Source organism: Mobula hypostoma, chromosome 30 (genome assembly GCF_963921235.1).
Source record: "Mobula hypostoma chromosome 30, sMobHyp1.1, whole genome shotgun sequence".
NCBI classification, from domain to species: Eukaryota; Metazoa; Chordata; class Chondrichthyes; order Myliobatiformes; family Myliobatidae; genus Mobula; species Mobula hypostoma.
In genome coordinates, this window is record NC_086126.1 from 12,492,631 (window position 1) to 12,508,320 (window position 15,690).

General features: G+C 50.6%; 1 protein-coding gene across 1 annotated transcript in view; it reads right to left on the reverse strand.

The window, feature by feature from the left end:
- The window catches only part of sart1 (spliceosome associated factor 1, recruiter of U4/U6.U5 tri-snRNP), a 54,498-nt gene extending 39,517 nt beyond the window's left edge, over nt 1–14,981 (reverse strand). The window contains exons 1-6 of the mRNA XM_063036268.1: nt 14,683–14,981; nt 12,188–12,242; nt 9,606–9,661; nt 6,822–6,951; nt 4,890–4,995; nt 907–984 (exon numbers count right to left, since the gene is read on the reverse strand). Of these exons, the coding sequence (XP_062892338.1) occupies nt 907–984; nt 4,890–4,995; nt 6,822–6,951; nt 9,606–9,661; nt 12,188–12,242; nt 14,683–14,878 (621 nt within the window). The 5' untranslated portion in view covers nt 14,879–14,981. The remainder of the gene's footprint in view (nt 1–906; nt 985–4,889; nt 4,996–6,821; nt 6,952–9,605; nt 9,662–12,187; nt 12,243–14,682) is intronic.
- Between the last annotated feature and the right edge of the window lie 709 nt (nt 14,982–15,690).

Here is a 15,690-nt window from a genome sequence, read left to right on the forward strand (position 1 = left end):
ACACAGAGTGAAGCTCCCTCTATACCGTCCCATCACACACTCCCGGGGTCAGACAGAGTGAAGCTCCCTCCACACCATCCCATCACACACTCCCGGAGTCAGACACAGAGTGAAGCTCCCTCTACACTGTCCCATCACACACTCCTGGGGTCAGACACAGAGTGAAGCTCCCTCTACACTGTCCCATCACACACACCCGTGCTCAAACTGAGTGAAGCTCCCTACACACCATCCAATCGCACACTCCCGGGGTCAGACACAGAGTGTAGCTCCCTCTACACCATCCCATTACAAACTCCCGGGGTCAGACACAGAATGAAGCTCCCTCCACACCATCCCATCATATACTCCCGGGGTCAGACACAGAGTGAAGCTCCCTCTACACCATCCCATCACACACTCCTGGGGTCATTCACAGAGTGAAGCTCCCTCCACACCGTCCCATCACACACTCTCGGGGTCAGACACAGAGTGTAGCTCCCTCTACACCGTCCCATCACACACTCACAGCGTCAGAGACAGAGTGAAACTCCCTCTATACCGTCCCATCACACACTCCCGGCGTTAGATACTGACTGAATCTCTCTTCTACAATGCCCCATCACCTTGTCCCAGAGCATGGGTGAGATACGAAAGGAAGCTCTCTCTCCTCTGCCCCATCTCACACTCCACAATAAGGACAGCATGAAAAAGAGAGTAACAATCCCTCGATAACTTCCACTATCCCGGGGTGACCATCTATGTTACTCACACTGTGCCTCCTGAGACTGATGGTAAGTTACAATGATGGGACCTGGATCTATCTCCCTCAACACTGGGTACGGTGATAGTGGGAATGAAATGGGTTGAGGTGGAGGTAGCCCCGAACATCCTGACCAGCTGCTCCCCAAACAACAAGACCCTCACCTGTTTTGTGGTTCGGAGTTCCTCCTCGACTAGATTGCTGACACCGAACTCTTCGTCCATTTCCTCAAGGAGCTTTGCCTGGAACCACATTTGGAGGAAAATGAGTTGGGCTCAGACGAGCGTCTGTCAATACACTTGTCAGTTGCGTGTGAAAGACTCTGCGAAGTAACTGAATTTCCCGGTTCTGTGGTCGTGAAATGGACAAGGCTCACTCGCGGGTCCCTATCCAATTAGCAGCAACAACGTACTGCGGGGATGGACATGGTCAGACACATCGGTACCAATGACATAGCAATGAAGAGTGAGGAGGTCCTGGAGAGTGAGTATAGAGAGCTTGGTAGGAAGTTGAAAAGCAGGACCTCAAGGGTGGTAATCTCAGGATTGCTACCTGTGCTAGGTGCCAGTGAGGGTAGGAATAGGATGCTCTGGAGGATGAACAAGTGGCTGAGGAACTGGTGTAGGGGGCAGGGTTTCAGATTTCAGGATCATTGGGACCTCTTCTGGGGCAGGTGGGACCTGTACAAGAGAGACGAGTTACACTTGAACTACAGGGGGACCAATATCCTTTCAGGGAGGTTTGTTAATGCTATTGGGGGGGCTTTAAACTAGATTTGCAGGGGGTTGGGAACCAAAGTGCCAGAGCCAACACTGTGGATGGGGTGAAAATAAATGATGTTAAAAGTTCAAGCAAATCTGCTAATAGAAAGGTTGTGAGTGGTGGTAAAAATCTTGAGGTGTATATATTTCAATGCTTGGAGTATTGCGGGGAAGGCGGATGAGTTGAGGGCATGGGATTGACACGTGGAATTATGACGTTGTAGCAATTAGTGAAACTTGGCTACAGGAGGGGCAGGACTGGCAGCTTAATATTCCAGGGTTCCGATGTTTCAGATGTGATCAAGGCAGAGGAATGAAAGGTGGGGGAGTGGCATTGCTTGTTAGGGAAAATATTACAGCAGTGCTCAGGCAGGACAGATTAGAGGGCTTGTCTACAGAGTCCTTATGGGTGGAGCTGAGAAACAGGAAAGGTATGGCCACATTAGTGGGATTGTATTACAGACCACCCAATCAGTCAAAGAGAACTGGAAGTGCAAATCTTCAGAGAGATAGCAGGCAACTGCAGGAAACATAAAGTTGTGGTGGTAGGGGATTTTAATTTTCCATATATTGATTGGATCTCCGATACTGTTAGGGGTCTAGATGGTTTAGAGTTTGTAAAATGTGTTCAGGAAAGTTTTCTAAATCAATATATAGAGCGACCAACTAGAGGGGATGCAATATTGGATCTCCTGTTAGGAAACAAGTTAGGACAAGTGACAGAAGTCTGTGTAGGGGAGCACTTTGGTTCCAGTGATCATAACACCATTAGTTTCAACTTGATCATGGACAAGGATAGATCTGGTCCTAGGGTTGAGGTTCTTAACTGGAAGAAGGCCAAATTTGAAGAAAAGAAAAAGGATCTAAAAAGCGTGGATTGGGACAGGTTGTTCTCTGGCAAAGATGTGATTGGTAGGTAGGAAGCCTTCAAAGGAGAAATTTTGAGAGTGCAGAATTTGTATGTTCCTGTCAGGATTAAAGGCAAGGTGAACAGGAATAAGGAACCTTGGTTTTCAAGGGATATTGCAACTCTGATAAAGAAGAAGAGGGAGTTGTATGACGTGTATAGGAAGCAGGGAGTAAATAAGGTGCTTGAGTATAAGAAGTGCAAGAAAATACTTAAGAAAGAAATCGGGAGGGCTAAAAGAAGACATGAGGTTGCCTTGGCAGTCAAAGTGAAGGATAATCCAAACAGCTTTTACAGGTATATTAAGAGCAAAAGGATTGTAAGGGATAAAATTGGTCCTCTTGAAGATCAGAGTGGTCGGCTATGTGCGGAACCAAAGGAAATGGGGGAGATCTTAAGTAGGCTTTTTGCGTCTGTATTTACTAAGGAAACTGGCATGAAGTCTATGGAATTAAGGAAAACAAGTAGTGAGATCATGGAAACTGTACAGATCGAAAAGGAGGAGGTCCTTGCTGTCTTGAGGAAAATTGAAGTGGATGAATCCCCGGGACCTGACAGGGTGTTCGCTCGGACCTTGAAGGAGACTAGTGTTGAAATTGCAGGGGCCCTGGCTGAAATATTTAAAATGTCGCTGTCTACAGGTAAGGTGCCGGAGGACTGGAGACTGGCTCATGTTGTTCCGTTGTTTAAAAAAGGATCGAAAAGTAATCCGGGAAATTATAGGCCAGTAAGTTTAATGTCAGTAGTAGGTAAGTTATTGGAGGGAGTACTAAGAGACAGAATCTACAAGTATTTGGATAGACAGGGACTTATTAGGGAGAGTCAACATGGCTTTGTGCGTGGTAGGTTATGTTTGACCAATCTATTGGAGTTTTTCGAGGAGGTTACCAGGGAAGTGGATGAAGGGAAGGCAGTGGATATTGTCTACATGGAGTTCAGTAAGGCCTTTGACAAGGTCCCGCATAGGAGGTTAGTTAGGAAAATTCAGTCGCTAGGTATACATGGAGAAGTGGTAAATTGGATTAGACATTGGCTCGATGGAAGAAGCCAGAGAGTGGTGGTAGAGAATTGCTTCTCTGAGTGGAGGCCTGTGACTAGTGGTGTGCCACAGGGATCAGTGCTGGGTCCATTGTTAATTGTCATCTATATCAATGATCTGGATGATAATGAGGTAAATTGGATCAGCAAGTTTGCTGATGATACAAAGATTGGAGGTGTAGTAGACAGTGAGGAAGGTTTTCAGAGCCTGCAGAGGGCCTTGGACCAGCTGGGAAAATGGGCTGAAAAATGGCAGATGGAGGTTAATACTGACAAGTGTGAGGTATTGCATGTTGGAAGGACAAACCAACGTAGAACATACAGGGTTAATGGTAAGGCACTGAGGAGTGCAGTGGAACAGAGGGATCTGGGAATACAGATACAAAATTCCCTAAAAGTGGCGTCACAGGTAGATAGGGTCGTAAAGCGAGCTTTTGGTACATTGGCCTTTATTAATCAAAGTATTGAGTATCAGAGCTGGAATGTTATGATGAGGTTGTATAAGGCATTGGTGAGGCCGAGTCTGGAGTATTGTGTTCAGTTTTGGTCACCAAATTACAGGAAGGATATAAATAAGGTTGAAAGAGTGCAGAGAAGGTTTACAAGGATGTTGTCGGGACTTGAGAAACTCAGTTACAGAGAAAGGTTGAATAGGTTAGGACTTTACTCCCTGGAGCGTAGAAGAATGAGGGGAGATTTGATAGAGGTATATAAAATTATGATGGGTATAGATAGAGTGATTGCAAGCAGGCTTTTTCCACTGAGGCAAAGGGAGAAAAAAAACCAGAGGACATGGGTTAAGGGTGAGGGGGGAAAAGTTTCAAGGGAACATTGGGGGGAGGCTTCTTCACACAGAGAGTGGTGGGAGTATGGAATGAGCTGCCAGACGAGGTGGTAAATGCAGGTTCTTTTTTAACATTTAAGAATAAATTGGACAGATACATGGATGGGAGGTGTATGGAGGGATATGGTCTGTGTTCAGGTCAGTGGGACTAGGCAGAAAATGTTTTGGCACAGCCAAGAAGGGCCAAAAGGCCTGTTTCTGTGCTGTAGTTTCTATGGTTTCTATGACCCAGGGAGCTTCACCAAAAGAGCGTCTAACCGGGGATCGAGTTAGATATTAGGGCGAGCGACCGAACAGGGTTTAAAAATATTTCTAAAAGGTGATGAGAGAAGGAAAAGCAGGTATTCCCGATTTCAGAAGCAGGCAGAGTGGAGGCAGAGGGGCAAAGATCTTGGAGGGAGGCAGGAGCTGGAGGTTACAGAGGATGAAAATTAGAATGAGCATTTTTAATGTCGAGGTGAGGTCAGATCGGAAGCGGGTGCACGTTTTGTGGATTTGACAGTAAGATGGATAAGGTTCTCGCTAACGGTAGGCTCAGGCAGCGATCACATTGAAGGCAGGAACAGGACGTCAGTCAGCCCCTGTGCTGACACTAACCCGCTTCTCAGCCATCTCCTTCTCCTTCTGCAGCTTCCTGCTCTTCTCCACCCAAGCCACCGCGTCGTCGAGCCAGGCATCGTCGTCGCCCAGCGTTTTCACTTTCCTGCACATGTGGAGAGAGGGAGAAGAGACGCAAATCGTGACCAGCGCTTCGCCAGTGCTGAATGACCCCAGGCCACACTTCCAGGGACAGATGTAACCTGCCCACAGAAAATTTCTGCTCTTCCACAGGTCTGTGTTAATACCTTCTCAAAGGTTAACAGACGATTGTACAGTTTCAGACCCGTCCCCACCGGTACCGTACCCCGGTGTTACACAGTTTCAGACCCGTCCCTACCGGTACCATACCCCAGTGTTATACAACCACAGACCCGACCCCACCGGTACCGTACCCCGGTGTCACACAGTGACAGACCCATCCCCACCAGTACCGTACCCCAGTGTTATACAACGACAGACCCGTCCCCACCGGTACCGTATCCCGGTGTCACACAGTGACAGACCCGTCCCCACCGGTACCATACCCCATCCCCACAGCGACAGACCCGTCCCCACCAGTACCGTACCCCGTCCCCACAGCGACAGACCCGTCCCCACCGGTACCATACCCCGTCCCCACCAGTACCGTACCCCGGTGTTACACAGTGACAGACCCGTCCCCACCGGTACCGTACCCCGGTGTCACACAGTGACAGACCCATCCCCACCAGTACCGTACCCCAGTGTTATACAACGACAGACCCGTCCCCACCGGTACCGTATCCCGGTGTCACACAGTGACAGACCCGTCCCCACCGGTACCATACCCCATCCCCACAGCGACAGACCCGTCCCCACCGGTACCGTACCCCGTCCCCACAGCGACAGACCCGTCCCCACCGGTACCGTACCCCGGTGTCACACAGTGACAGACCCATCCCCACCAGTACCGTACCCCAGTGTTATACAACGACAGACCCGTCCCCACCGGTACCGTATCCCGGTGTCACACAGTGACAGACCCGTCCCCACCGGTACCATACCCCATCCCCACAGCGACAGACCCGTCCCCACCGGTACCGTACCCCGTCCCCACAGCGACAGACCCGTCCCCACCGGTACCATACCCCGTCCCCACCAGTACCGTACCCCGGTGTTACACAGTGACAGACCCGTCCCCACCGGTACCGTACCCCAGTGTCACACAGTGACAGACCCATCCCCACCAGTACCGTACCCCAGTGTTATACAACGACAGACCCGTCCCCACCGGTACCTTATCCCGGTGTCACACAGTGACAGACCCGTCCCCACCGGTACCGTACCCCGTCCCCACAGCGACAGACCCGTCCCCACCGGTACCATACCCCGTCCCCACCAGTACCATACCCCGGTGTTACACAGTGACAGACCCGTCCCCACCAGTACCGTACCCCGGTGTTACACAGTGACAGACCTGTCCCCACCGGTACCGTACCCCGGTGTTATACAGTGACAGACCCGTCCCCACAGGTACCGTACCCCAGTGTCACACAGTGACAGACCCGTCCCCACCGGTACCGTACCCCGGTGTTATACAGTGACAGACCCGTCCCCACCGGTACCGTACCCCGGTGTTATACAGTGACAGACCCGTCCCCACCGGTACCGTACCCCGGTGTTATACAGTGACAGACCCGTCCCCACAGGTACCGTACCCCGGTGTCACACAGTGACAGACCCGTCCCCACCGGTACCGTACCCCGGTGTTATACAGTGACAGACCCGTCCCCACAGGTACCGTACCCATTTTAACACTCTCTCCAAGTGGGACTAGCTCTACATTACACACCCTTGCGCTCAACTGCATGCTCACTGCCAACCTGCCTGTATTCAGACCCAGATGCCCCGGGTCTCTGCCCCTTGCCCCACCCCTGCAGACTGCACCCCTCCCTTGCTCACTCTGCCTACCCCAGTTTCTGGTTCAGGAGCCGTTTCTCCTTCAGGGCTGCGAGCTTTACCCGAATGTCCTCCTGCTCCTTCGAGACGATGGGGTTGATGGCCGGGACCACGACGGGGTCCTCCTTGGTCCCAGACTCGGCTGTTGGGGGGGGGGGGGGAGAGAGATGGTGCAGAAACGAACAACGTTAGGTGCCAATCGCTGTAAATTGCCACTGGTGTGTGGGCAAAGAGAAGAATCCGTCAGGAGTTGATAGGTATGTTTGGGGTGGGGGCTGCATATTATAATAAAACTATGATTATATGTCAAAACATTTAATATATAAACATGTATTAATATATTATTCTACATTAAGTAGAAATAATTTTATATTAGTAATTCTATAAATATTAGAAATGCAATTATGTGTAATAATTAATATATTTACCATTATATAAGAATACATCACAAATATAATAACCTGTGAACACACAGCCGCCAGTGAAGCCACTCTTGGACTACCGTAATGCTTATTCCACCCCCCCATTCTATCAGTCCAGATGAAGGGTCTCAACCCGAAACACGGACTGCCCATTTCCCTCCACAGATGCTGCCTGACCCGCTGAGTTCTTTCAGCTGCTTGTTTCCAACTCCAGGTTCCAGCAGCTGCCGTCTGTTGTGCCTCCCTTTCTGCCCCCTGCAATCTCCCGGGGGGATTCCGCAGAAAGCATCGCAGTCCATTCCTGTTCCCCTCTCTCACCTCATCTCCTCACCTCCCTCTGGTGCTGCTCCCGATTCCCTTTCTTCCATCCTCCCCCTATCAGATTTCCCCCTTCTCCAGCCCTCTATCTCTCCCACCAGTCAACTTCCCAGCTCTTTACTTCACCCCACTCTCCCTCTCCTGGTTTCACCTATCACCTGCCACCTTGTACTCCTTCCTCCCCTCCCCCCACCTTCTTACTCTCAATTCTTTCCAGTCCTCACGAAGGGTCCCGGCCCGAAACGACGACTGTTTACTCTTTTCCACAGATGCTGCCTGGCCTGCCGAGTTCTTCCAGCACTTTGTGTGTGTTGCTTTGGATCTGAGTCCGAAACTTCATGTCCTTCCCTCGTTTATTGATCGGGATTGTGACACACAGGTTACGCAGGCCTACGCCAGGTCTTTGAGGAAGCCCAATATCGAACCCTTTCCGCAGCCTCCCAAGTTCAGCGAATCCCTCTTTCTTCCCCCAACCAGTTACAAGTCTCTCTAGACCAGGAGTTCCCAGCATTTTTTAAGCTATGGACCTCACCGTTAACCGAGAGGTCTGCGAACCCCAGGTTGGGAAGCCGATCTAGTTTGTGACAGGATTCAAACTGTGATATGCGCTCAGCACCCACCTTATTAGGTGCACCTGCTTGTCGATGCAAATATCTAATCAGCCAATCGTGTGGCAGCAGACAAGAAAGCATGCAGACACGGTCAAGAGGTTCAGATGTTCAGACCGAACATCTGACGGGAAGAAATGTGATCTACGTGACTCTGAGCGTGCAATGACAGACAGGGTGGTTTCAGTATCTGAGAAACTGCTGACCTCCTGGGATTTTCATAAACAAGTCTCCAGAGTTCGCAGGGAATGGTGCAAAAAGCAAAATAAAAGTTCTGTGGCAAACATGCATTGCTACTGAGAGAGGAGAACGGCCAGACTGGTTTAAGCTGACAGTAACTCACATATCACATTACAACGGTGGTGTGCAGAAGACACACCAGGCTCCTACTGAAGTGGCCACTGAGCGTATTTAAATTGAATCGTACAGTGGTGAGGGGCCATGCCATTAACCGGCCTGTTGAACCCAACCGCTTGGATCTCTCTGCAAGATGCAATGACATTACCGCAAGAAGGTATTTCCTGCGGCAGACAACAAAACCACCCCACCAGTCTCCCACACTCCCAGCCGCAAGCCCAGCGTTTGTAGCCTGTATACTTTCGGAAAGTCCGGTCAAATGTCTTCCCACTGTCCTCCCTGTGAGCACAATCAGAGCACGGCAACTCGCTGCGTGAGAACGCTCTCATCTCCTCCTCCAGCCCTCTTACCGATCAGACTGAACAAACCTCCTCCAGTGAGTGAGACCGTCAGGCCTGGGAGCAGAACGAGGCCATTCAGCCCATCAAGTCTGCTCTGCTATTCCATCATGGCCGAGCTATTATCCCCCTCGACCCCATTCTCCTTTGATGCCATTACTAATCAGGAACGGACGGACCTCTGTTTTAATAATACCCAAAGATTTGTTTTCCACAGACTCAACACTCTCTGGCTAAAAAAAAAATTCCTCATCTCTGTTCCAAAGGGACGTCTTTCTATTCTGAGACCGTGCCACCTGATTCCAAACTCTCCCACTGTAGGGAACATCCTTTCCATGTCCACTCTATCTGGACCTTCCAATATTCATGGGATTCGATCAGATTCCACCCCCACCTCCCAACTCCTTCTTCTAAACTCTAACAAGTTCAGGTCCAGAGCCATCACGTGTTCCTCGGATGTTAACCCTTTCATCCCCAGGATCATTCTCGTCAACCCTCTCCAGACTCTCCCCAAAGCCAGTGCATCCGTACTTCGATAAGGGGCCCAAAACGGCTCACAATACTCCGTTACATTATCAAAAGCATTCAATATCCCCTTTTATTTCTTCAGCCTGAAAGATAACAGCTTGCCCAGTTTCATTTTGTTTCAGTAAATCAACTCGTGCCCTCCCCAAAAGCCTCAACTCGCTTCACCCGCAGCCCGGCGGCAAAGAGGGAAAAAAAATCGCGTAACCGCATCAACACTGGACTCACACTTTTTGGATTCCTGCACTTCCAGAGGTTTCAGTCCGAGCTTGGCTCTCAACTTGCTGTGGGGAAACACAGGAGGTTAGGCAGAGTTTTATTACAGCTCAGTACACAGAGTCACACAGCACAGACACAAGCCCTTCAGCCCATCTAGTTCACGCCAAACTGTTATTCTTCCTAGTCTTATCACCACATACTTTCCAAACTGCTCTTAAGTGTTGCTGTCGAACCACTCCAGCTAGCAGCTCAATCCACACTGAGCAAAGATGTTCCCCCTTAAATATTCCATCTTTTGCCTTTAACCTGCGCCCATTTCATTTCAGAAACACGTATGGAGTCCTGCACTTTTATTGAGCAGGGAAAGGCCAACTCCAAGCCAATCTCTATTTGAAAAGGGTTTCTTTTCCCCCAAACAAAACTATAAAAGTTCATGGACCCAACAAATACACCAAGTATAAACATTAAGTATTTTCAAGACAGCGAACAAATTCAAATTAAAATATGATTATTACTGTCTATAAAACAGTCAATTCCCTGGGGGAGGGGCCACCACTCCTGGAAATCCCCTGCTGTAACGGTAATGCTCCCTCTCCAAGGACAGCAGGCAAAAGCGTATCCTTGGAAGAAGGGCAGGCAGTTGGCCCTGGCTGAGCCATTGACTTTCTGTTGTCTAGAACTGTGAATGACCATCTTGGCCAAGCCCGAGATCCAGGAGATCCTCCTCATGACCCGCCCCCTTGCAACCAGGACCTGAGCAGCAGCCTCTAAAGATACTACAACCTCTCATACTTCGTACCCCTCCCGGTCACAGAATGTGCACGCGGACAGGGCGCCCGTGATCCCACCTAACTGCCTGTTGCCACACCTTCCACCCCATCTCCCCGATGTAGAGGGGAAAGACCCCTCCAGGAAGAGAATTCCACTGGGGACCTTCCTCCGCTGCCAAGGCAAAGGACTGAAAGGTGTGCAAGAGTAGCCCGTACAAGAAACGCTTTGGAGCGCCACGACGAGCATCCCCGCGAGACGGCTCACCCTGTGTGGGACCCTCTCCCACGCGGTATCCCGAGGCCTGGGTCCAACAAGTACTTTCAGCCCGCCAGATGGAGGCTAACCATGGTGATCCACTTTCCCCGATTCTGTTTATTAACGTTATATTACGTTCGTTAGACGGGGCAAGTGCAAGTCGATGGGACGAGGCAGACTAACAGCTCTAGTTCTAGCGTCACTTAACCTCAGTGGGAAAAGCCTGTTTGCATTTACCCTCTCAACACCCCTCATAGCTGTGTATACCCCTACAAATCCCCCCTCGATCTCCTACGCTCCAGAGAATAATAAGCAAGGCGCGGCCATATTTCATTAGGTGATTTGGTTTGTCGACTAAAACACACGCAAAAATATAGGTGGAGAGCATTCTGGCTGGCTGCATCACCGTCTGGTTTGGGGGTGGGGTGGGGGCTACTGCACAGGATCGAAACAAGCTACTGAGAGTTGTAAACTCAGTCAGCTCCATCATGGGCACCAGCCTCCGTAGTGTCCAGGACATCTTCAAGGAGCGGTGCCTCAGAAAGGCGGCGTCCTTTAAGGACCCCCACCACACAGGACGCCATTGCTACAATCAGAAAGGAGGTACAAAAGTCCAAAGACACACACCGAACGATCCAGGTACAGCTTCATCCCTTCTGCCATCCGATTTCCGACTGGACAGTGAACCCATGAACACTACCTCACAACTTCTTTTCTTTCTATTTTTGCACTACTTAGTTAATTTAACCATTTGACTGATGTATCTATTTACTATAGTTCAGCTTTTCTGTCATCATGTATTGCATCGAACTGCTGCCACAAAGATTACAAATCTCACGACACATGCCGGTGACATTAAACCTGATTCCGTTCGCTGTGCAGGCTAATAAACCAGAGGTACAGGTTTAACTCAGCAGAGGGGCCCTCAGGAGCCTCTCCACCCTGCTGGTTGGCCTCGTTTCCCCCCTCTCCCCCCGGGACTTCACTAGAGATGGACAAATGTAGGGTGAGGCTGGGTGTCAAGGAATCAGACGCGGGCACGTCAACCTACAGGCAGGCAAGTGGCCAATGCTGGCCCGTGTTACATTGTTCTGCCCTTTGAGAATAGGAGGCCACCGTTCACACCGGGTAATCTCCTCACAGCCCCGTGACCTTTCAGCTTACAGGCCTCCCTCCCAGACCCTCTCCCTTGACCAGCGAGTCCCGGGGCGAAGTCCGAAGCCGGAGGCCCAGTGTCTGCGAGTCTGAGAATCCGGGGACATGGACAGGAGGGTCAGAGGCGGCTGAGTGTGAGTGGAAGGGAGGGGAAAGGTGTTTGCTTCACGATTGTTATCGTTTCATCGTGCTGCTTTGTGTTGTTTTCCCGAGCGACTGCGATCTTGTGACCACAGTGACTCGTCACTACACCACCACCCCCTAATACCCACTTCTCCACCACCCCACCTCCCCCGCGAAATCATCACACAATGATCTGGCTCCTAGACTGAGGATAATGGGTCACGACCACAGCTCAACGCTTTAATGCTCTCCGGCGGTCAGGGAGACGGTGACGTCAGCAAACTCACTTTGTTTCTTCGATGGACAGGGAGGCGTTGCCACCGGCTGATTTCGGACCAGGCGCTGAAAGGAAAGGACGGGAATGAGAGCGAGATACAGATACAGCTCGGAAAGATGGATGAACTGCACGCTCTTCCCCAACCACACAGATCCCCTCCCCGTAAAGATGCCCCTCAGTTCATCACGTAACCATATAACCATAACAGCACGGAAACAGGCCATCTCGGCCCTTCTAGTCCGTGCCGAACTCTTACTCTCACCTAGTCCCACCAACCTGCACTCAGCCCATAACCCTCCATTCCTTTCCTGTCCATATATCTATCCAATTTAACTTTAATAAACGACAACATCGAACCTGCCTCACCCACTTCTGCTGGAAGCTCATTCCACACAGCTACCACTCTCTGAGTAAAGAAGTTCCCCCTCATGTTACCCCTAAACTTTTGTCCTCTAACTCACCACTCATGTCCTCTTGTTTGAATCTCCCCCACTCTCAATGGAAAAAGTCTAACCACGTCAACTCTATCAAACCCCCTCATAATTTTAAACACCTCTAATCAAGTCCCCCCTCAACCTTCTACGCTCCAAAGAATAAAGACCCAACTTGTTCAACCTTTCTCTGTAACTTAGGAGATGAAACCCAGGTAACATTCTAGTAAATCTTCTCTGTACTCTATTTTGTTGACATCTTTCCTATAATTCGGTGACCAAAACTGTACACAATACTCCAGATTTGGCCTTACCAATGCCTCATACAAATCCAACATTACATCTCAACTCCTATACTCAATGCTCTGATTTATAAAGGCCAGCATACCAAAAGCTTTCTTCACCGCCCTATCCACATGAGATTCCATCTTCAGGAAACTATGCACAATTATTCCTACATCCCTCTGTTCTACTACATTTTTCAATGCCCTACCATTTACCATGTATGTCCTATTTTGATTGGTCCGACCAAAATGTAGCACCTCACATTTATCAGCATTAAACTCCATCTGCCATCTTTCAGCCCACTCTTCTAACTGGCCTAAATCTCTCTGCCAGCTTTGAAAACCTATTTCATCATCCTCAACACCACCTATCTTAGTATCATCTGCATACTTACTAATCCAATTTACCACCCCATCATCCAGATCATTAATATATATGACAAACAACACTGGACCCAGTACAGATCCCTGAGGCACACCGCTACACACCGTCCTCCAATCTGACACACAGTTATCCACCACTACTCCCTGGCGTCTCCCATCCAGCCACTGCTGAATCCATTTTACTGCTTCCATATTAATGCCTAACGATTGAACCTTCCTAACTAACTTTCCATGTGGAACCTTGTCAAAGGCCTTACTGAAGTCCATATAGACATCCACCGCTTTACCCTCGTCAACTTTCCTCATAACCTCATCAAAAAATTCAATAAGATTTGCCAAACATGACCTTCCACGCACAAATCCATGTTGACTGTTCCTAATCAGACCCCATCTATCCAGATAATTATATATACCATCTCTAAGAATACTTTCCATCAATTTACCCACCACTGACGTCAAAATCACAGTAACATGTTCCTGCATTATCCCACTGTTCATTCCCATGGCTTAAACCTTCTCCCTCCTTTGACAAACCCAATCTCAGAACATACCACAATGTAACCATAGTGGTCCCATAAACTGCACAACCCCAAAATCTCAACCTCCTTTAACACATTACTCACTGCCCCAATCTACTGTCTCTAAAGCCGGTCCTCGTCCCCTGTAACCCTACCAAACAGACTGATGTGCCCACAGTTCTAGCAGGGCTGCTTAAGAGTAAACAACATAAATCCCTTTCCCCTCTACGAGATGATTGCCTCCCATTGATCCCCTCACCCCTACCGTCTCCCTCCCTCCCACCAGCCTTCACCCCCATCGGCCCTCATTCCCTCCAACTCCCTTCCACTGGCACTCACCACCTCCATCTCCCTCCAGTTGACACACCCCCTCCATCCACCCCACCCTCCCACAGGTCCTCACCCCCCTCCATCTCCCTCACCCTCCTCCATCTCTCTCACCCCCACAGGCACTCACCCCCTCCATCTCCCTCACCCCCACAGGTCCTCACCCTCCTCCATCTCCCTCACCCCCACAGGTCCTCACCCTCTCCATCTCCCTCACCCCCACAGGTCCTCACCCTCTCCATCTCCCTCACCCCACAGGTCCTCACCCTCCTCCATCTCCCTCACCCCCACAGGCCCTCATCCCCTCCATCTCCCTCACCCCCACAGGCACTCGCCCTCCTCCATCTCCCTCACTCCCACAGGCCCTCATCCCCTCCATCTCCCTCACCCCCTCAGGCCCTCATCCCCTCCACCTCTCCCTCACCCCCACAGGCCCTCATTCCCTCCATCTCCCTCACCCCCACAGGCACTCGCCCTCCTCCATCTCCCTCACTCCCACAGGCCCTCATCCCCTCCATCTCCCTCACCCCCTCAGGCCCTCATCCCCTCCATCTCCCTCACCCGGCTCCTCCGCCTTCTCCGCCTTCTCCCTCTTGGGCCTGCGCTCGGCGTCGGGGCCGCGCCTGTCGCGCTCCCGGTGCCGGCGACTCTCGCGCTCGCGGCTGCCCGCCCGCTCCTTGCGGTCCTTGTGTTTGTGCTTCTTGTGGCGCGCGGCGGGCTCGTCCCCGCGCTCGCGGTGCTTCTTCGAGGAGCCCATGGCGGCGTCGGGGTCGCGCACCGACCAGCGGGGCCGGCAACCGGAGAATCAGCGGCGACAGCCGCCAGGAACGGAGATGGCCGGTCTACCCACTTCCTCCTGAACTTTCGCCTTTACTGCGTCACTTCCACCGCCCCGCCCCTTAAAGTCACAGAGCGCAGTCGGAGGCTCTTCAGCCCATCGAGTCGATACTATCAATCACCTATCCCTCCACCAGCACCTCTGACATGTCTGTTCACGGCCTCCATTGGAGAGGAACACTTCGTATTCTGTTTAGGTTTGCTAATACTATTGGAGGGGTTTAAACTAGATTTGCAGGGGGTGGCAACCGAAGTGAAGAGGCGGAGGATGGGGCGGTTGGCGCACCAGTAGGGACAGCTTGTAGGGAGTTTGTGAGAAAGGATAGGCAGATGATAGGGCAAAGATGCACTCAGCCAGATGGTTTGTGATCTGTCCATTTCAATGCAAGGAGTATCATGAACAAGACGGATGAACTTAGAGCATGGATCTATGATGTTGTGGCCTTTACAGAGACTTGGATGACCCGGAGGCAGGAATGGTTGTTGAATGTGCCGAGCTTTAGGTGTTTCAAAAAGGACAGGGAGGGAGGCAAAAGAGTGGTATTGCTAATTAGGGATAGTGTCACAGCTGTAGAAATGGAGGTAGACATAGAGGGATTATCTACTGAGTCAGTGTGGGTGGAAATCAGAAACAGTAAGGGGGAAATCACTCTACTGGGTGTTTTTTATAGACCCCACAGTAGTAACAGAGACATCTGGAACAGTCCCATAATAATAGGGTTGTTGTGATGC